Genomic DNA, 21276 nt, shown 5'->3' with positions numbered 1-21276 from the left:
GTCGCTGGGCCTGGATAGATGCTGTTACCCATCCTAACCTGTTTTCTTCAAAGGTAATTTCCTTTGTTGATGTGCCTGGAGATCATTTGAGTAAACCGAGGTTAACAATGTTACTTTTGTGTTTTAATAATTCACATATTTGTTTCACTTTTGCTTGAAACCAGACTTAAACAAAGGATTGTTTATCTTTCTGTGGCTACAGGATCCCTGCGAGGACAAAAGGCACAAGGACATCTGGTCCAAAGAGAAAACATGTGACCGCTTCCCCAAACTGCTCGTCATCGGCCCTCAAAAGACAGGTGAGGCGCGGTACTTCAGCACCCCCTACAGGCCGGAGTTGGAAACTAGAACAAGGCCTCTCATTCAGTTCAAAGTAGAAGTCGATTGACAGGTTTTTTAGCAGTTTGAATTATTTTGAGATTATTTCTTTGAAGAGAAAAAAACACAGCAATAGTAGACTGAATGTTGAGTGTAAACAGAAGAATGATTTGTTGTACAGGCCTGAAGATCATAGATGACAGAATATGCACTGTGTCAAACATCTTGCTCTTTTATTCCTTTATTTTCTCCCTCTTATTTACACCCCCGTTCTGTCTTTGCCCTCACAGGCACAACAGCACTCTACCTGTTTCTTGGCATGCACCCCGACCTGACCAGTAACTACCCCAGCAAGGAGACCTTTGAGGAGATCCAGTTCTTCAATGGACACAACTACCACAGAGGCATCGACTGGTAAGAAACCTCACAAGCACCTTGGTACTTTGTAGCTTGGCTGTGCTGAGGCAGCAGTTAGCCATCAGCTACGCTTAGCTACACTGTTAGAAATGCCCACATTATACATGTTAATGATTGTTTTTAATCTTTCTTTTGCTTATAATTTGATGAGTTCAGAACATGTTTGTGTTCCTCTGATCACCTGCAATCAATACTGCAAAATAAAATGTGCAAATATTGTATTAGCGCAAATACATTAAATCATGGAGGACAAAGGTCTTGTTTAGGTGCTATAAATAATGGACACGCATTTTGCTGCAATGTAATTTAAATGTTCAGAATATAGTTTGTAATAGTAACTGTTATTAAGGAAATTGTGCAAATCCTTTAGAGTTAAAAACATTATAGTTTAATCTGACTCTCATTCAACAGATGGCATGTTTATGTTTAAAATAATAAAATCTAGAATCAAATTGCAAATGATGCCAGGACCCCACACAACAACAAAACCGCTACGAGAGCTGCGAAACAATTAACTTTATTATTTTTTTATTATCTATTTTGAGTTTCCTGGAGGTTGAATTGATTTTTAAAGATGCATCAGTGACTTCACACACTCAGCACCTGAAGAGTTGAATGCAAAATTCACTTGGCGAGCTGCCCATTTCTGTGAGTGGGCTGCTACCAAACATTAACATTGTGTGGTGTTGCTCGATGTATTTTAGTACGTGAGGTGCGGAGCGGTTGCACATGGCCGATCACCCACACAGGCAGCAGAGAAATGATGCTGATCTACGGAGAGCCAACTTATCACCAGATTAACTGCTTGCAACACTTTGCATGTTTTGTGTTAGGTACATGGAGTACTTCCCTCTGCCCTCCAACACCAGTTCAGACTACTACTTTGAGAAGAGCGCCAACTACTTTGACTCTGAAGTGGCCGCTGAGCGAGCCGCAGCTCTCCTGCCCAAAGCTAAGATCGTCACCATCCTCATCAACCCTGCAGACCGAGCTTACTCTTGGTACCAGGTCAGTCACTGGTAACCCAGATGAATGTCTCTGCATGTGCTGGTTTAAATAAGAGTCAGTCTGATATAATGTGATCAGGAATTGATTTCATACTTAACCTCTTGAAATGACTCACATCCCCATCCGCCTTCAGCACCAAAGAGCCCATGATGATCAGGTGGCGTTGAAATACTCTTTCCACGACGTCATCACTGCAGGCCACGACGCTCCACTCAAACTACGGGTCCTCCAGAATCGCTGTCTGTTGCCAGGCTGGTACGCCATCCACCTGGACCGCTGGCTCAGCCACTACCACTCCAGCCAGGTACAGTGTGTGTTTCCATGCACATTGTGGGGGGGTGGCTTGTGCCATCCTTACCACCAGTGCTTTAAATCCTCTTGAACATGAGGAAAACGAGCTGAGTGAAACTCTTCAGTTTTACTCGACTCCTGTTTCTGTTCTAATATTTGATTCTGTTTGTGTCTCGCTCAGCTGTTGGTCTTAGATGGACAGATGCTGAAGACGGAGCCCGCCTCAATCATGGATAAAATCCAGAAGTTTTTAAGCCTCACCAACATCATCAACTACCACAAGATCCTAGCGTGAGTATCCTCCTTCACTCTCATTCCTTCACAGTTTAAAGTCTCCAACTGGCAGGTTTACAAATTAATGTTCAGATTGATTTATACCTTTAGGCTCTATGGTTTATATTAGCTGTTGTTCAGATCTGGTAGATCCCAGTCACTGTTCAGCACGTGTATGATTTAAAAAAAAAAAGATCCTTGAGTGTTTTACTTGGCCCATGGAAAAAATTGCACAACCAGCAGGTCACTGTCGTAAAATGTTTTGTGAAGGAACCATGGGATGACATTAATAAGTAATCATGTATGTAATTTCAATCAGGAGTGAATAAGAAGGAAATAAAACAAAGGAATAGACTTTGGCGTTCAGACCCAAGCAGGAAGTAGAAAAACATGGAAGCAGTGAAATGTGGTGCTTTGGATCTGAAGGAGACTTCCCCTATTAACTTCATTTATTCTCTTTTGTGAACAGGTTCGATCCTAAGAAAGGTTTCTGGTGTCAGTTGCTGGAGGGAGGGAAGACCAAGTGTCTGGGGAAGAGTAAAGGGCGCAGGTACCCTGACATGGACGCTGAGGTAAGATCCTTAGCAAGAGATATGTTATGTCTCAATATTTCACCTGTGTTATTTCTGTTGTTGATTTTTTTTTTATTTCATCTTTCCTTTTTCTCTCCTTCAGTCCCAGGGGTTCCTCAGGGAATACTATAGGGATCACAACATTGAGCTGTCAAAGCTGCTCTACAGGATGGGCCAGCCGCTGCCCAGCTGGCTCAGAGAGGAGCTGGTCCACACCAGGTAGCAGGCCCTCGTAATGGGCAGCCCTACAGCTCAACACACTGAACCACTGCTTCTCCCTGCTGACGGACACAGGCCAGGCGGTCCTGAACTGTTGAAGAATCCAAACAGTTTCGAAAGAAATGGAAATAATTCGAGAGTTGAGGATTGGACTCCACACGAGAACTCAACACTTCTACTGTGATCTTCCCAAATGAACTAGCAAACAGTGGAGGGCGAGATGGAGGAGAGCACGGCTGCGTTCAGCGGCTGACAGCTCCCGCCTCGAGACACCATTGGTACCCGAGGGTGACGCTGGCGGCCTCCACTGTGTCCTGAAGGAGGAGGGACCTTCAGTGTTTGATAATCACTTCCCTGCTCTTCTTTCTTCGCATGAACTTCCTCCGGAAAATCAGAGGGTGGGAATCAAAATGTCGGAAGCTTGAGCAGTCGGGAGACGTCCGCTCTGGAAAGACAGGGCGACGAACGAGAACCGCCGCTGTCTCCGGCTATGAGTTGCGTTGTTTGGAGCTCATGAGAACACGCTACGTAACAGTGACTAAATATGAGAGCCTGGTTTACTAGAGAGACATTGGTTGCAAATGCCTTTGATATATATGTTTTTATGAGCGGAGAATGGGAGATCTGGCGTCTTGACTCAGGCTGCATGTTGTAGCCTTACTCGATAGGCCTTGGTAGAATCTAGTTATCACACTTACAAGTGCCAGGACAGAGTCTTTATTTAACTATTATGACATGGACGTCTGAGGGGTTGGTTTTACATTTTTTAGACGTTTTCCTTTTTTTTTTTCTTTTCTCTGATTTAATTTGAAAGTTTCTGTAATTCTGACAGCAATGCGTTATTGTAGAATGTACCACAACTAAACATCTTAGCTCAGTCTTCTCCCTATAGGCCACATGTACTGTACAGTTAGTTCAACTGTTCACCTCAGCCGCCTCTTATGTCACTTCCAACTGAGTTGGCCGAAGCCGGAGCAGCAGGATGGACGTCGAAAGCACAATATTTAAGTGAACATTGACTCTGAGCGTATACAGGTTACGGGAAAGCACACTCACTAACAGAACCGGCTTCTACTATAATCTGTGAAGAAGATCATAAGCTAGCTACTGTATGTTTAATCCAAGCACTCTGGGTCAACAGATCCAGACAGTGTACAGAACAAGACTGCTTCTCAAAATCCCTTTGCAGCATGTTTTTTTTTTAAATTGTATATTTTGTCTTATATTTTATTTCATTTCTTCTTCTTTTTTTGAGAGGGGGGGGGGGCTGTCTCTGGGAAAAACATGTAAAGTTGCCAGGCAAACCGACAATGTCCCCGTTTGGATGTTAGGTTGTCGGTCAAGTTGTTACCACTGCAACTAGATGTCAAGCATAGATAACAAGAAGCTGCTCTTACTGCAATAGTTTTGTACAATGTCCTGATGTGATAACAAATGCACATGTCGGTCCTTTTTATTTCCTGACTTTGTAATGTACATATTACGCAAACCCCCCCCTGGGTAGACCTAAATTATTGAATGTGTTTGGGTTTATGCTCTCCATTGGCCCATTCCTCTAGTGTGAAACGTCAGTGCTGTGCTGAGGGGAGTCTGGATCATTTCATGTGTCGCTAAGATTGTTTCCTCTCATGTCCTCTCACTGCCAACTATTGTACAGAGGTACTGAGTCTCTCCATATAAAGTATTAAGTGATAACACATAACAGCAATGATGGTACTAATCTCCTGGACTGTATGATAAAGATTTGTAATTGTTGTCAATAATTTTTACAGTGTAACTAATATTGTCGGTGCTTTTTAATTTGCAAATAAAACACCACTGTATTTTTCAGTAGTTTGCTTTTGTCATCGAAGTTGAATCCAAACAAAACTTTATTGTCTCTGTGAAGGGCATTATGCTTTCATGCGTTTGTGTGTCTGTGAGAAAGATACTTACAGAGACAGCTGAGCGGATTACCATGGAACCTATGAGGAAGGATGTGATTTTAGTCGGGGAACAAACCATTCATTGTTGGTGTGGATCCAAATCAGGGGGCAGATCCAGGATTTTTTTTTTCTTTTTTGCCAGGGTATAATTCATAGATTTATATTTTTCACATTTAGTGAACTCATATTTTATAGTTTGTGCTATTTGGTTCAGTCTGATTGCCACAGGTTTGTGTCATTCTAGTTGAATGAGATTAAATTGATAGACTGACTATGTTAGAAAAAAAACATGCCAGAGCTTCTGTAACAGGCTGCCACTGGTGAGGACATTTGTAGAAGCATTTCTTTTTCTTTTTACTGCACTTGATTGATTCTTCTTTTGGTTTCACTTCCTGATGAGAGTTTTGGGACGAAATTAACAAGAAATGTACATGAATGCCGTGTTTGTTCATCAAAGTTAAGAGGGGGAAAATGAATCTGCCAAACAAGGAATCCCCTGTTGTTTCAGGAAGTCAACAGTAAATTACTATGATTATAAATATTGAAAAATAGAAGTAATTCACATTCTGGTTACTCATTACTGACAAATGTGTCAGAAGGAAAAGGGTATATTAGTCATGTTACTCTATAAAGCACTTTGTAAGTACAGCAGAGAAAAATAATATACAAGTGTATATATATTTATAAGTTTATTCTATATGTAGTAATGCACATACAATACATTGAAACAGTATCTAAATATAAAAGTTTTAACACACATTTACAATTCCATTAAATAGACCAAAGTATCATAAGATCCGCACACACACTTTATGATAAAAGTATGAAATACAGGTTGTAAATAAACCTCGGCTCCTCTCACTGTAGTCTGCCTCTATCAACAAGTGATGCTGTTTGGGTCTGACCAATCAGAGCTCACAGTTTCTGCCACAGCTCCACTGCGCCGTCCCACAATGCTTTATAACAGAGGGACTTTCCACAACCTTCACCTTTCTGAGGAACCTGTCCACTGCTCCTTCCTCATTTTACAGACGATTTATTAGTCTGACCAGTTGGACTTTTCTCCAGTTTGTTGCTGTGAAGAAGCTTCAGAGATCACGATGGACCAGGCTGACAGAGAAGACCCTCCCCAGGACGTAAGGAGTCATGCAGGCAGTGATGTGGGCCTTTTAAACCCTTCTGCACCCAGAAGGTGAGACAAACCTGTAATGTAATAATCCATTTCTTCATAACCAGTAATGTTTGTTCGATTGGACCACCGTAAAACAACCACGCTAGTGAAGCAATTTTTTTATTGCAATAGTTATAAATCAAATTTAAATAAAATAAATAATGCAGTAAAATCAAATTACTCTGTCGCCACTGTTTATCGGGTTGACAAATTTTCCTTAAGGCATCTTTACTTTCTTACTATAGAACTCCTTTGCACCAGGGGGGGAGTTGTCTACCTAGTAACTCATGATGCTGCTGTCATTCCTATTGGTTCATAATCAACTACAGAGAAAAACTTTTATATGTTTGTTTTAATATCAATCCTGATCGATGTCAAGTTAGACATTTTCACATAGAGGTGTTAGAGCGTAATTATTTCTCTTAACATTTATTTGGTGTTACTTGTGAGAAATAAATGAAACCTGTTGTTTCCCTCACTACGATGACGACGTTCATCTCAGAAGTGTTAATCTGATAATTTGATTATATTCTCATGAGAGAGAAAACAGAACTAACTCACAAACGTCCTTATACATTGTTAATGGACAATACATTTAGTGTTTTTAACTTTTACTGTTGATATCATAAGTGGATGACAGATGTTGTGACCTTTGTCCTTTTATGAGCGAATAATCAATTTACAGTTTTTCACCTGCTTTAAATGGTCTCAGCCAATCACCTGGCTGTGTACTCTCCTATTTAAAATCAGGATCATCTGCCAAGTAACTAGTGACACTTCAACATTTAAGACCTTGAACTATTTCCTCAAAGTTCCAACCCAACTCCAGTGTCTTTCATTAGTATCCTGCTCCTCCCTCCCCTGACTGCGTCATCCTCTTCAAGTCACATGTTTTTCCTTTTCCCTTCCCTCCATCAGGAGCTCCAACAGCCGGGCCTTTAAGATTGCCGGCCTGACCACGCTGGCGTGTCTGCTGCTGGCCAGCCAGGTCTTCACTGCCTACATGGTGTTCGGCCAGAAGCAGCAGATCAACTCTCTGGAGAGGGACTCCGAGAAAATGGCGAAGCAGCTGACCCGCTCCTCCCAAGGTAGAGGACGCCATTGAATAACCCAAACATATTGCCGATAGTGACGTCATCATCAGACAACAGTTTTCCTCAGAACCGGAAAAGGAGGAAAAGGAGGAGGGGGGTGGGGGGGGGGGGGGGGTTGCGGGTTGTAGAAATGACGTGTAGATGGAAGTGAGAGATTGGTTTTAAGGAACTTGACCTGAACACTAGACAGAGAAATGAAAGTTTTAGTGGTGATTCATACAGGGGAGAAGTCATCAGTTTACTTTATTTAACTCAATCTTGTAATTATAAGAATTCAGGTGGTGTCATATGGAGTTCCCCCTCATACAATATATCATACAGTTTATTAGTCAGCATTTAACACATCCACTGCTCCTAGGATGAACACATCTATGGTCCAAAAGTTGGTTTGACCCCAGCTCATTACCAGCTTTAGGTATAATCATCATTATTATAATCATATACCAGGTATTTGTGTGTATGTTTTATACCCAAAAACTAAGTTCTTCTCAAATGTTGTATCTTGGGTCCAAACGTTTTTTGACCCAATTGTATTACTTATTCTTCTTCTTCTCAAATTTGTTTATTTCCCCTGATTCTCACAAATCACAAAAAAAAGAAAGGTTCTCAATTTCCCCAATTTATTGTCTTTTTTTGTAATCAAATTATGAAGGAATTCATTTGATTTCTTTGTTTTCAGCTGTGGGCTCAATGAGGATGCCCATCAAGAACATGCCTCTGATGATGGATCTGACTCTGGATGCCGACGACGACACAGCAGCGAAGACGCCCATGACCGTGAGGGTTTTTTCATCTGCTTACAGGGACATTTTTATATTTAAGTCAATCGATCAATCGACAAACCAATTTTATTTGTACAGCCCATATTCACTAATCATAATTGGCTGAAAGGGAAAAAAAGAGGGATGAGGAATCCCAGGACGGACAGAAGTGCAAAAGATGTTGTGTGTAACAGAGAACCTTAACAAAATGAGAATATTTGCAACATAACTGTATCCAGGTGCTCACAAAATGTTTTAAGACCTAACATTTTTTGTTCTGGCTGGGGCACGATGAACGTAAACTTAATTATCTGACTCCTCTGTCCTCTCCCATCAGAAACTTCAGGACACGACTATTGTCAGTTTGGAGAAGCAGCTGACGGATCTCCTGCAGGATCCCCAACTGCCACAGTTCAATGACACCTTCGGGCCCAACCTGCAGAGCCTGAAGGAGCAGATGAATGACAGCGAGTGGAAGGTGAAGCCTCACACTCACTCAAACTCAAAGCAGTACAATAAATAGGAAATGAACAACTTTATCTTGTGTGTCTGCAGGGCTTTGAGTCCTGGCTGCGTCACTGGCTCATCTTCCAGTTGGCCCAGCAGATGCCTGCAGCCCCCACCTCTCTGCCAGGTTAGTGCAACTTCCTTCTTCACCCATGTTCTTCTCCACTGATGCTGTGACAGTACACGTTACATTTCCATTATATAGTAGCGGGGGGGTTGAAGAGATGTAAGGATGTGATCAAATACTGGGAAAATATTAATAAAGAAATATTGAGTGCGATAACAAGATGGTTACCACTGGCTTGAGATAACTCTCGCAATTATTTTCTTAGTTTGGGTTCATTTCTTTTGTGAAAGTTAAAAGATTTAATACAGTAATAACACATCCTCAAAATTCAGCTGTTAGTCCAATATGATACAAACAAATATATATAACATATCTTTCCTCTAGACAAATAAACAGCTGTAGTAAATCCACCTTTCTTATCTGCATAGCCTCAAAGGAATAGTTTGGCATTTGAGCAAATATGCTCATCTGTCAGAGTCATGTGTGAATATTAGAAGTCAACCACTGTCTTTGATTTCTCAGTCAAACGATTGCTTTAATTCAATTTCTAATTAATTGGCCTCTTGTCTTTCCATGTCTCCAGCTTCTAAGACCAAGAGCAAATGCCAGTTGGAGGCGACACATGGGAAGATCGGTGCCTACAAGCCCAAGTGTGACCAGAGCGGCCGCTACCTGCCCATGCAGTGCTGGTCCTCCATTGGCTTCTGCTGGTGTGTGGATGTCAACGGCACCCCCATCCCGGGCACCAACATCCGCGGACACCCCGACTGCCCAAATGGTAGAGGACACCGATTAAAGGGCTTTTGATTCAAGGCTCCATCTGTTGCTTTTCATGTGAAGCTCATGAAAGCCTCTTAATTGCCCTTTTTGTTTTGTCTCTTTAGCTCTTCGCAGTAGTAAGTTCGCTCCCATGATGATTCCTGAGGCCCTCAGCACTGATGGTGAGAGCCTCAAAGTTAAATGCAAACATTTGGATGTTCGGTAGTTTGATCAGATCAGTGTTGTGGGATTATTCTCAGTGAACCGTTGGTTGCTACACTTCATTTGTTGTGTTTCTAATTTCCCCAGGTCAGTGAAACCAATGAAGCAAAGTCCGCAGCAAAGGGTTTCTTCTCCTCACGCAATCATAACAGACACAGACACGACGGCTCGGCCGTTTAAAGCTGGATCTGGCTCTGCTACGGACAGCATAGTTTAAACACCTGATCGCTTCTCCTTCCATGTAATCTCTGGGTTTCCTCTGCTTCTCCTTCTGCTTGAAATTAAACCAAAGGCCTGCTGCTGTGTTAGGATGTGAAACTTAGTTGATTTTCTCTGATTTATTTTGGGGGTTTCTCATTGACAATTTAACTTAGGTATTCATATAATCTGTAGCAAATAAAAGTACATGTGTTTTGAAAAATGTTTAAATAGTCGGATCACTCGGATAAACCAAAAAATAACACCTTCTCTCAATGTCCTTTACCATCGTCCAGTCATTGAGGTCACTCTGGTTTAAGATGTCTGCCTCTCACCACTTACATAATGTGTTTGTTTAAAGGAGCTTACAGTAATAAAAATTCACATTAAAGAAATAAGACTCAATGTCCCCTGTTACTGTGATTATCTGTAGACTTCACATGTGAAAGTTGTCACTGGCACCAATTCCAATTAAAGTAGTTTCAATAAAACTGGCTGTAATTGACTGATCCAACCTGTTTAATGATGTTCACATCAGAGTGTGGATACCTGACCCGACGGGACGGGTGGAGTTAGGACAAAAAAACGTAGATTGATATTTGGGTCACCTTGTGTTTGGACAGAAAAGAAACTGAAAGCCTTTCGGATAGTGCACATATGAGACATTGACCTTTATATGAAGATGTGTGTGTTAAGAATGCTGAATAAAGTTCTCCTAATTTCACTGTCTTCAGTCCAGCAGTCATGTTGCCCATCTATAAAGAAGTTATCTTGAGGGAATATTCAGTCATGCATGTAGCAAGCACAACACATGGTCATAAAAAGCAGAAGTGACTTCAGGCTTGACTTGAAGATTTGCATTGTCTGAAGTTAAGGTAAGTAGTAGGAAGTGTGTGTGTAAAGATTCAGTGTGAAACTCCACACTGGAACACAACACACCATCTCTCCCCTCTTCGTTTGATGCCATTTATTGGCTCACTGTCGTTCCTGATTTATTTTAGCTAATGTTCACCTCTCCACCACACGTTCTAACAAGGCAGCCTTTATCAAGACTTTATGAGGTGAAACTAATGCCCGAACCAGAATTATTGCCCCGCAGTTGTTTGCCGCCACCAAACAGTCAAGTCCCAGAAAATATGGTCCGGATCTCATCTGTTTGAGTTATGACGTTGGAAAATGGTCTGAAAAGTGTTTTTGCTGAACACTATATCACGGTCAGTGTTGGGAGTAACGCGCTACAAAGTAACGCGTTACTGTAATCCCACTACTTTTAGCGGTAACGAGCATGTAACGAAGTATTTTTTTAAATCAAGTAGCGCAGTTACAATATCTGAAATTTAAATTAGTTCGTTACTCGCGTTACTCTCTTTCGACAAAACTGAACACTTGCAGACGAGAAGACAAGTGAAGCAGATCCCCGAAAGATGGTCGAGACTTAAACTAATGTTCTGGTCGTTTATTTGAGCCGTCCTTGTAACACCGTACACCTTAATACAACTTTGAACAACTTAGAAACACCTTAAAATAACCGTGGACACCGTAAGACATTGTGCTTCTTCGGAGGGTTGCTAAAAACATAAACCTTTTCCGTAGCGCCGTTGTAGTCATCACAGGATGTCCGCGACTCTACCGGAACCGTTTCAAAATAAAATCATGTAACATTTTCACAATAAAACATTTTCACAATAAAATAACAGAAGTAACTTAAAAGTTACTTTGCCTAGTAACTAATTACTTTTTATATACAGTAACTGGTGAAGTAATTCAATTACTTTTAAAAGAAGTAACTAGTAACTGTAACTAAGTACCAATTTTCAGTAACTTGCCCAACTCTGATCACGGTGTAGGTGACCTTTGGATAGAAAACATCATCGCTTCATCGGTTTGTCCTATCATGCCATTGTGATCAATCTAAACTAGCAGATTCATTCTTGAGTTATGGATAGAAAATGTGATTGTTGATATGACAGCGTCCCTGACCTTTGACCTCTCACCATCAAATTGCAATAGAGAGACAGAACATAGTGCCTCCATAAGACTGAACTCAAGTTTGTTGATTATGTCATTATCGTGTAAAGGTACAATGTTGAATAAAACCAGGTTGGGAAAGGTGTTGGTAAATTGGACTGTTTCAACCAAGTATTTGGATTGAGACTGGGCAATTAAACAAAACCAATAATTATCACAATGCTATTTTCATCAATAGCAAAAGTTCAAGTTCATGATAAAGTGTTTTATTCTCTACTCATAAAGAAGAGCTTAAACCCACAATCTTGGAAAAAAGAAGCTTAAATTAATAATAATGTGATAATTATTGTGATGATTATCGGTATCGACTGATGAGAGCATTTTATTTTGATATAATTTTTGGCCTATCGAAGAGCCTTAATCGGGGCCAATCAATTTGTTCACAGCCTTTTAAGCCGACATAAACACAATCTGACATCTTTAAAACCCATTCATAAAGAATTACATACAACATATTGGCCATGAACGAAATCATTAGTAATTAGGATGATTCAAAAACTACTGGACTGATTTCCATAAAATTAAGTGTATAGATAAAACCCATTCAATTATTGAGCAGATCCAGTATGTAGGAGCGGCTGCGGCTCAGGGGTCAGAACGGTTATCCTATACCAATCAGGAGATCAGTGGTTTGATCCTAGTCTTCCCTAGTCTGCATGCCGAATATAGAAAGTGCTGCACATAGATGCACTGTATGAATGTAAAACTGTACCGTGACGCTCTTTGAGTGGTCATCAAGACTAGAAAGGCACTTGGTAACTGAACCCTGATCCCTCAGACCAGTGAAAGTGGACTCAGGCTCATTAATAATCCAGTCCCTGTGTAATGAAATCCAGGTGACCCTGCAGCTAGTAGACACAAGCTCGGGACGTCACTGTGAACATGACTGCACCTGTGAGTACTGTATTCTTTTTTACAACTCAGAAAGTGTGTGTCGGTGAATGAACTGTAGAATATAGGGAGATGAAGTGTGTCATGTTATCTCACGGGTTCCTTGTTGATCGCTCTGATGTGATCCTCACGCAGGAGGGAGCTGAAACCGCACGAGTGGGAGTTGTACTCAGTGGACTCTCAGGTGAAGTAAGAACAAACGTGTGAAATATATATTATATTATGCCAGTCGCTGGGGATTTGACTTTAAAGCTCTTTTGTGTTGTTAGAGGGTGAAGCCTGTCTTGTTATTAATGAAGACGGACACGGAGTGAGCTACACGCCAGGAAGAAATAAGGTAGAACATTTCCTCACAGTCACCAATCAGCAGTGAGCCATTTGCTCTCCTCTGTAAACTCTCACTGCTGTATGTTTGTTTTCAACCAGGAAGAATCGTCCTTCTCCTTTGACCAAGTTGTGAACGTCGACAACTTTCAGGTACCAAACAGCTTCTGACCTCCGATTCGTGTCAATCCACCAAAGTTCTCTACATCTCTCCATCACTTCTAAATATTGTGACGTTGGTGCAAACTGCAATCTGCAGAGTGTCCATGCTGAGCTCCTGCAGCCTCTTGCTGACTCCATGTCCGCGGGTTATAACGGAGCTCTGCTGATATGTGGAGTCCCCACAGAGAGGACTTGCTCTCTGATTGACCACAGCATCATCAAACAGGTGCAGCCCCCAAAATCCAAACTGCAAGTCACGTCACCAGATGAGATTTTTTCTGTCCGTTAATCTTCCCCCTGACTTCCTCTCAGCTCCTGGCAGAGCTGTTCAGTCGCATCTGGTCACAGGTGAAAGAGGAGTCGCTCATCTCCGTGTCGTTCCTCCAGGTTTGTCCTTGTGTGACACGGCGTTGCAATAAATTCATATTGAGCACAATGTGGTGCAGGATAACTTCTGGTGTTTCAGTTTTATCCAGATGGCAGTGCTGTGGATGTGCTCAGCCCTAATAGACAGACGTTAAAACTTGTCACACACCCAGTCCTTGGAAGGTGAGTCCAAATGATGGCACCAATATATCATAAAGATAAAATACAACATTTCTACAAAGTTTGGTCTAAATCTTTCCATGAGTTTTTGAGGTATTTTGTACAGCCCCACACATTCATTACAGACAGGGGCGAAAACATTACCCTGCTCCCAGAGTAGAAAATACAAATTGGGATGTATTATGTTAAACTTATACCCTGTATGCACTGTCATGTGTATAAAACATAACCCAAGTATGTATATCTTCCCAGTCTTGTAGGAGGTGCATGTGAGGTGTGTGTGTGTTCAGAAGAGGAGGCCTCTGCTCTGTATGAAACCTGCAGGGAGACACTAAAGGCCCGAGCAGACTCCATGTCCAACAGGTAGTTCACATGATCCATGTAGAACATCAACTGAATCACTACGAACTGGTTTCATTACAACAGAGCAAAGCATTTACTGGTGCATGAGAGGAGTTTTCTAATCATCGCCATGTTGCCCTGGCCTGAAATGTGCGAACATGGGAATTTGTGTTTCTCCCTCAGATGTAGTTTCCTGTTCTCAGTGGCTGTTGAGTGGAAACTTCATCGGGAGGAGGAGGAGGAGGAGGAGGAGGAGATTTGCCGCAGCCGGCTGCAGCTGTTCACCCTGGCAGGAGGAGCGAGCAGCACGGACCTCAGAGGGTCAGTTTGATACTCACACACAGTTCGGTTGTCTGCTGTGATACCTAATATCTGGATTCATACCAGAATCGCTTGATCAGCTCTGTTCTGGGCACCGGTGACCTTTGATCCTTTAGTGTGTTAAGGATTAATTTCCTCTTCATATATCAATTGGAAGATTTTGATATGTTTGCCAATATGTGCCCCTATATTTATATTAAAGTTTATGTAAAAATATCAAACCTTAATGGCAATTCTTTGTTTTTGGGACATCATAAGAATCATTGTCATTTGTTTTTTTTAATTATTCAAAAACATTATGCTGTAATTGGTCAGTAACAAGCCAAGTCTTTGACATTTACACTTGAGTTGCCATATAGACTGTCCAACTGGGATCTTTCAGATAAAAATTCTCAGAGTCCTTACAAAGCAAGTGATGCTGGAGGAGGATACCACACACCAGTCAATTGACCGAAAACTAAAACAGGCTTTTTCATGGAAGACCTGTCGCAGCAGGAGGGACCCAGTTCCAAAACAATGAAAAAAACCGAATAATAATTAAATTACATTTATAGGTGCGTCAGTTTCAGGGACCTGGCTTTGTTCATGCAGACTCACGGCAATACAACAGAGCCATTGTTAAAGAGCACCGGTGCTTTTCCTTCCATGTCAATCAAAATTAAGTGAAATCAGCAACAGGGTCACATTAATTACTTCACCAACAGAGTTATGTTGCCAGATCTTCTAACATTCAAACAAATCAATTTGTTTATTTGCATAAAGTAGCATTGCAGCTTCATGCAACATAAAAATGAAAAAAATCTCACTTTACACCCCTCCCTTTGTAGCAAACCCATACTGTATACTAATTCTAAGCAATGTCTGAATGTGTGTGTACCCAAAGGAATGTGCTATTCATGCACACTGCTTTATTGCAATACAATACACAGAGGGAAATGATGAGCTCATCATAAGAATGTGTTGGACTCAATGGTAACAGCTGAATATTCCCCAGTGTCAGTCCACTGGTGAAGGTTGTGGACCAGATCTCATCCGGAGCGTCAACAGCTGACCAGCTCCTCCCTCTCCTCCTTCACGAGGCCTTGACAGGAAACAGCAGAGCGGTCCTCATTTACTGCATCAACCTGCAGGGTGAGTAATCCTCAACTTCAATATTAATGGATGTGTGTGTTGAACTAATGGGGAACTCCCTCTTCTCCTTCTTAACAACCAGGCCTTCTGGATTATGAGACCCCCTCTTCCTTAGCTTTGGCCCAGAAGGTCAGGGGCTTAGTGAATAAAGCCACTGTTGGTCGATGGAGTCCAAGAGCGGCCGAACGGGAGATCCGGGAGGAAATCATGACTCTGCAAAACATGATGATGTCACAGGGTGGAAGAGAAGTTCAGAACACTCACAGGCTGGCAGAGCTGACTCATCACCTACAGGTAACTCTTTACATGAGCCGATACCTATATCTATACTTATAACAATACCTATACCTATATCTCTACCTATGCCTATGCCTATATCTATACCTATACTCATACTTCTACCTCAACCCGTACTTATACCTGTACCTGTACTTATAGCCACACCTACACCTATATCTATACCTTTACTTATACTTATGCTTACTTATACCTATTCCTCTATCGCTACTGCTGCCATGCCCTGTACCAGTATACCTGTACCTGTACCTCGACCGCTACTTGTACCTGTGCCAGTATCTATACCTGTCCCTGTATACTTGTTCCTATACAATTATTTGTCCCTCTACATATACCTGTACCTGTGGGGACCAAATGAGTTATAACTGAAACACAGTCTGTGATCTGTCCAACAGATTGTGAAGAATCAGTCATGGGATAGAAGGAGGGATGAGTCAAAGAAAATAAAAAGCAAAACACAGGTTACTCTTCCCCTCACAAGTTAAACAAAACAGTAACATCTGACATGTGTTTCCAGTCTGACCAGATAAGCTCCATGTTTCTCACCGATTCAGGAGCGCCGTCAGACCCCGAACCGCAACTGGCACATCAGTGATCACAGACAGGAAACTGACAAAAAGAAGCATTTACAAGACCAACTGAAACTAGAGATGCAAGAACACATCAGAGGTAATGTGCCGTGGTAAATGAAAAGCGTGTCATCTTGGAGACATTAATGATATCGTCTTTTTCCTATATCTCGCAGAGGGTAAAGGGAATGTGGAGAAAGTCATGGAGAGGGTGGCTCGAATCCAGGAGCTGAAGGAGGCTCTCAGAGAGGAGACACTGAAGAATGGGGCCCTTACAGAGAAATCTGACCTCTGTCAACAAGTAAAGCATTGTGTATATTTCCTGCCATTTTTAATATATTTTAAACCTTTACAGCTGACTGGAAAGCATGCACTGCTGTGTGAATATCCCATCAAACATATAAATGAGATCTGTGTGAGCTTGAGTGGGCAACGCACGCTAAGCTGTTTGTTTTGCCGATTTTATGACCAGTCTCAATTGGAAGACAATAAAGCAAAGGAGCGGAGGAGGCAACTTAAAGAGGATCATGGGAGATTAATCCAGGAGGAGGTGGAGAAGATGGAGAGAGACTTGGCGCAGGAGCAGCTACCGGTGAGATAATGAGATGCCCTTGTTCGACATTATGCAGCTTGTGATCTATCGCAGCTGGGGATGCTGAGTCAGTTTAAATTAATGCAGGGTTAGATTTATGGCGGATGGAGGAAACCACTGCATTTGCAACTTAATTCTGTTATTTCCTCGCATTTAAAAAAAAAATTGGATCCATTCCCCTGCTAGACGGAGGGTCCCCAGAGAGAGCTGCTGGTGCTGACCAGAGAGAGGCAGGTCCTGGTGCTGCAGATGGAGGCCCTACGCACTGAGGCCCTGCAGGCCGAGAGAGAGCTGCAGGATCAGTATCACAGACAGCAGAAGGAGCTGTGCTGTCTGAGGGAGGAGAGTCTGCAGGTGGGAGGTTGTTGGATCAGCAGTGATTCCAACACTTAATCAGTTCAATTTTATTAATTTATCGTTTCCTTCAGTGAATTTCATAAATTGGGGAAAATATCTTCAGTTAGCTTCCGTCTCATAATCTTATAGTATTACTAATATTGACAGATTAGCTGGTTCAGTGCTTGAGAAAGGGTATTTGACATTTAAAGACTTCACAGGCAAATTTTGAAATCTCAAATCTAAAATGACTCAACTGCACTTGATGCAATTAGTTAACAGGATTTTGCAGATTAACACTGCGTCAAGGACAGATTCTCATTTGTTGTCTGATTAAAAAAAAAAAGAAGTAGTTTGTAAATCAAGAAGGCAGCTGTTCGATCAAATGTTTGCAAAAATAAGCACCGTGGCTGTTATCACTCTCACACTAAACCCAGGCCTCGCTGCGCCTCACTTCACTGGTCTCCAGGTGTTCAGGGCGTTTCGTGAGGTGAGCGAGGAACACAGGAAGACGTCAGAGGGCAGATACAGATGTGTGCTGCTGGAGGCTGTGCAGGACGCCGTCTACCTCTCTGCACAGAACCAGCAGCTGCAGGCGGACAACAGACAACTCCACAGAGGTCAGTGTGCGTTTAACCTCCACCAGAGCGACTGTAAATTTACAGATACTGATGTAAAATATTGAAGAAATGCCAAGAGATGATAATTTGTTCTTTCTACAGCACTGGGAGAGTTAAAGGATGCTCTTGCTGTGAGAGTTGATCCAAAGGCTGAACCCCTATCACGACAACAATGACTGATAATCAAAGAGCATGCTCACTGAACATCACGAAACACAGAACTGTTTCAAAAACATTTATTATACACAATGTAACACATTATCTGATGTTGGACGAGAATGTGACACAAACCAGAAAAAACATGACAATAGCAGCACTCATCAGAAAGGTTTTACTGAAGATAACATGATCTTTACTTGCATTGAGTTCAACAGAATTATAAATAAAACTCTGAAATATGATGCAAATTCTCATGTGTTGGATTATTTACTCCAGTCAGTCGAAGACTCAGAAGGCAGACAGAAGAAGAAACAAAATATTAAATGTGATGAGTTGTTTTTTGGGCTGAACGGCCCTCGAGGTCCGGTCTCCTCTACATGTAGTAAAGGTAACCTGCAAGTGCAACCATCGAAACAGGCAGCAGGAAAAGAGGAGTGAGCTGCAGTCCTAAAGTCGCCCAAGACAGGAGAGCATTAACCAGCATGGAGCAGGAAATGACAAACAGCCTAGTGATCCCGCTGCCATGCTTGAGCACCACAGACATCAGCAGTCCGTTAGCTGCCTGCCCTGCTATGATGAGCCAAACTGCCCCTGAGTAGCCCTCCAGAAAGCTCTTATCGCTCGCTACAGAGGAGAGGGCGGAGAGCCCGTTGATGGCCACACCAAATACATAGAGGTAGAGATTCTGCAGGCTGAGGGGCAGCTTCTGGCTCTTCAGCACCCGCTCTGTGTAAACCGCTGCCAGCCCTGACACGCAGCAGTACACCAGCACAAGGAAAAGCCCCCAAGCTGTGATGTGAAGCTCGGGACCATCCTCTGCCTCCGCCCTCTCAGGGTACCCTGTATCCAAGCTGCTGTAGCTGTGACACACCCCGGCCCCCATGAGGAGCCCAAGGGCTAACCACTGGGCAGCCCGGAGCCTCTTACCCAGGCAGACTGAGTAGAGCAGAGCAGTGGAGGCAATTTTCAGATTAGAGAGGACTTGGTACGAGCTTGGGTCCATGTAGGCCTGCATGACGACTATCAGGTTGTTGTTGAGGGCGTACAATATAGCGGGGACTGCATAGGGAGCAACGAGGACTAGATGAGGAGGAGCGCGTAAGGCGGACGTGCCCCCAGTAAGAACAAGAGTCGCCAGCGAGATGAGGAGTTTGGTTAACTCGATCATGACGACACACGACGAGGGATTGAAAGGAACTCGACCGTCTACTTTGGTGAGAGTGATGAGTGGCGCGTGAGAGCCATAGATGACGACCATCAGCCCGAGGAGAAGACCCCACTGAATCCTTTTCACCCAAAATCTCCTGATCCTCGCCGGGGAACTCGTCCCCACATTCGGGATCACAATCATCCTCCGCGATGCTGAATAAATACTTCCTAGTTAATCTAAATTCTAGCTACAGTGCAAAACCCCACACTTCTGACCATCTTAAAAAAAAATGGACAACTGTAAATCTCAACCAGTTAAATAGCCTTCATAATATACTTTAGACGTACCATTATCTGTATAACTCTGTGTATGTTACTTCAGCTCAACAATTAAAAGCTTCGGAAACATTGCTGCCCGTTTTAAAATGACTGATTCTAAATCTAATGGGCCAATGACAGTTGCTCCAGGTAACAAAACAAAGATGATTTATGAAATTATCTGGACCAAACCTTGTAGGCACAAAGTATTACATATTGTCTTAGGATCAAACGGTTACAAGTGAAGAAGTAACAGATCTGTATTTAACTGAAAAATGAAACAATAATACTGATAAGAAAACAGCACCCCAGTCTTAAACTTTAAGTCCCGAATGAAGATCCAGTTATATCATGAAATCCGGATGATCTGCCACAAGCCACTGACAGTCCAGCAGCTGCAACACCTCTTCCTCTCGTGTCTGCTCTGCCACGGTGAGGACGAGCAGTCGGCCCAAATTACTTTGGTCCCTTTTTAAAGGTGTTCATATAATCTTTTACTGTCCGTTCGATGTTGGGCACTTGATAGCTCTGTGCCGCGTAAATGCCAGTTAGAGTTCCCAGCAGCACCCCCAGGATGGCAGAGGAGCGTAGCTTGGCCACCACATAGCCGGCCAGGAAGCCCTTCAGAAGTGGAGATCCCAAAACTGAGCCTCCCTACGAGAGAGAAGACAAAAGGTAACAACAGGATTAACAGCAGTAAGGTACTAAAACAAACAAGGCAATTATAAACATGGCTTCACGCAGAATATGTTCTTTCGGTCGCCAGGGTATAAGGATTGTTGAAATTTTTTGGGATAATGTGTAAAAAAAAATACATAAGTCTTGTTTTCTTTTATGATTTTAATATGATCAACACATCTTAACGAGGATATACAAAGAAAATACGTTCAGATTTCATTTTAGTTCTGACATATCGTTTCAAATTGTTTATAAAACTGTAAATTACAGGCAGACACCCTTAAGTGTCTTTGAATAACTTGTTCTCTGATCAGTTATAAAAAGTGTTGAAGACAACTCACCTGAGGAATTCCTACAGAGGCTTCGCTCTCCACTCGCCTCTGGATCTCCTCCAGCTGAGATTTGAGATGCGTCAGATCTCTCAACTGTTTCAGAGGATCCTGGAAAACATGGAAACACAGGGGGTCACGTGTGTGTGTGTGTGTGTAAAGGGCAACTGAGGAACAACTCTGCTGAGAATGAGGCTCTCTAACGCTGCTGCAGAACCACACACACGTCCTGTGTGTACACAGATACAGCTAATGACAAACTTTAACACGAGGAGCTCGTCTGACTAAGCAGAAGAGTGGATTTCTCCAAGTTGTCTCGTTAGCTTACAAAAGCAAAACTTCAGCCTGATCAGGGATCGACCGATTCGTTCAGGGGCGACTCGGCCTCGTTCGGATTATTTGACTCCAACACAGAAGCAACTCTTTCTGGAATAAACCGTCTTTCTTTCGGGTCTTGTCCTCAAAATGCGGCGGTGCGATTGAGTGAGGAGAAGACGTTAAAAGCCGGAGCACGGACACTCACTCACCTTGTCATCCGCCATGTTTGCTCAGTGGGCCGATCGGTGCTCGGTTCATACGGCCTGAGCTGCTGCGTGTGCTCGACTAGTGTGGTCTACTCTGGTATTTACGCCCGCAGTTTTGTCTTGTAGGAAATAGAGGGTGACCCTGAAAGAGTGAAGAG

The 21276-nt window shown here is 42.5% G+C and overlaps 6 protein-coding genes across 9 annotated transcripts in view; 4 read left to right on the top strand and 2 right to left on the bottom strand.

The window, feature by feature from the left end:
* ndst1a (N-deacetylase/N-sulfotransferase (heparan glucosaminyl) 1a) overlaps window positions 1-4928 on the top strand; it is a 40798-nt gene extending 35870 nt beyond the window's left edge. For all 4 annotated transcript variants that reach the window (XM_053428255.1, XM_053428259.1, XM_053428256.1 and 1 more), the window contains exons 9-15: window positions 203-299; window positions 609-732; window positions 1569-1743; window positions 1877-2047; window positions 2216-2325; window positions 2777-2879; window positions 2983-4928. In XM_053428255.1, the coding sequence (XP_053284230.1) occupies window positions 203-299; window positions 609-732; window positions 1569-1743; window positions 1877-2047; window positions 2216-2325; window positions 2777-2879; window positions 2983-3102 (900 nt within the window). In that variant the 3' untranslated portion in view covers window positions 3103-4928. The remainder of the gene's footprint in view (window positions 1-202; window positions 300-608; window positions 733-1568; window positions 1744-1876; window positions 2048-2215; window positions 2326-2776; window positions 2880-2982) is intronic.
* A 1059-nt stretch (window positions 4929-5987) lies between these two features.
* cd74a (CD74 molecule, major histocompatibility complex, class II invariant chain a) lies at window positions 5988-10531 on the top strand. The gene is made up of 8 exons (XM_053428253.1): window positions 5988-6215; window positions 7113-7282; window positions 7968-8065; window positions 8387-8527; window positions 8605-8683; window positions 9207-9401; window positions 9508-9564; window positions 9692-10531. The coding sequence occupies exons 1-8, from the start codon at window positions 6124-6126 to the stop codon at window positions 9697-9699; spliced, it is 840 nt and encodes a 279-aa protein (XP_053284228.1). The 5' UTR covers window positions 5988-6123; the 3' UTR covers window positions 9700-10531.
* A 2181-nt stretch (window positions 10532-12712) lies between these two features.
* On the top strand, window positions 12713-16530 carry LOC128445610 (uncharacterized). The gene is made up of 10 exons (XM_053428360.1): window positions 12713-12724; window positions 13148-13198; window positions 13305-13433; window positions 13520-13594; window positions 13674-13756; window positions 14279-14416; window positions 15411-15547; window positions 15630-15841; window positions 16240-16305; window positions 16399-16530. Exons 1-10 carry the CDS (start codon window positions 12713-12715, stop codon window positions 16528-16530), a joined length of 1035 nt encoding a protein of 344 aa, XP_053284335.1.
* Window positions 16519-18026, top strand: si:dkey-201i24.3 (uncharacterized). Its single transcript, XM_053428359.1, has 4 exons — window positions 16519-16714; window positions 16886-17005; window positions 17192-17359; window positions 17811-18026. The coding sequence occupies exons 1-4, from the start codon at window positions 16616-16618 to the stop codon at window positions 18024-18026; spliced, it is 603 nt and encodes a 200-aa protein (XP_053284334.1). The 5' UTR covers window positions 16519-16615.
* A 156-nt stretch (window positions 18027-18182) lies between these two features.
* Window positions 18183-19599, bottom strand: slc35a4 (solute carrier family 35 member A4). The gene has a single exon (XM_053428754.1). It carries the CDS (start codon window positions 19469-19471, stop codon window positions 18494-18496), a length of 978 nt encoding a protein of 325 aa, XP_053284729.1. The 5' UTR covers window positions 19472-19599; the 3' UTR covers window positions 18183-18493.
* Window positions 19600-19832: 233 nt separating this feature from the next.
* On the bottom strand, window positions 19833-21192 carry LOC128445871 (SLC35A4 upstream open reading frame protein). Its single transcript, XM_053428755.1, has 3 exons — window positions 21122-21192; window positions 20607-20705; window positions 19833-20241 (listed from the first exon to the last, which is right to left on the bottom strand). The coding sequence occupies exons 1-3, from the start codon at window positions 21134-21136 to the stop codon at window positions 20044-20046; spliced, it is 312 nt and encodes a 103-aa protein (XP_053284730.1). The 5' UTR covers window positions 21137-21192; the 3' UTR covers window positions 19833-20043.
* Between the last annotated feature and the right edge of the window lie 84 nt (window positions 21193-21276).

Source organism: Pleuronectes platessa, chromosome 8, assembly GCF_947347685.1.
Source record: "Pleuronectes platessa chromosome 8, fPlePla1.1, whole genome shotgun sequence".
In the NCBI taxonomy this organism is placed as follows: Eukaryota; Metazoa; Chordata; class Actinopteri; order Pleuronectiformes; family Pleuronectidae; genus Pleuronectes; species Pleuronectes platessa.
The sequence above is the reverse complement of the archived record's forward strand: the minus strand, read 5'-3'. Positions and strand labels throughout refer to the sequence as shown.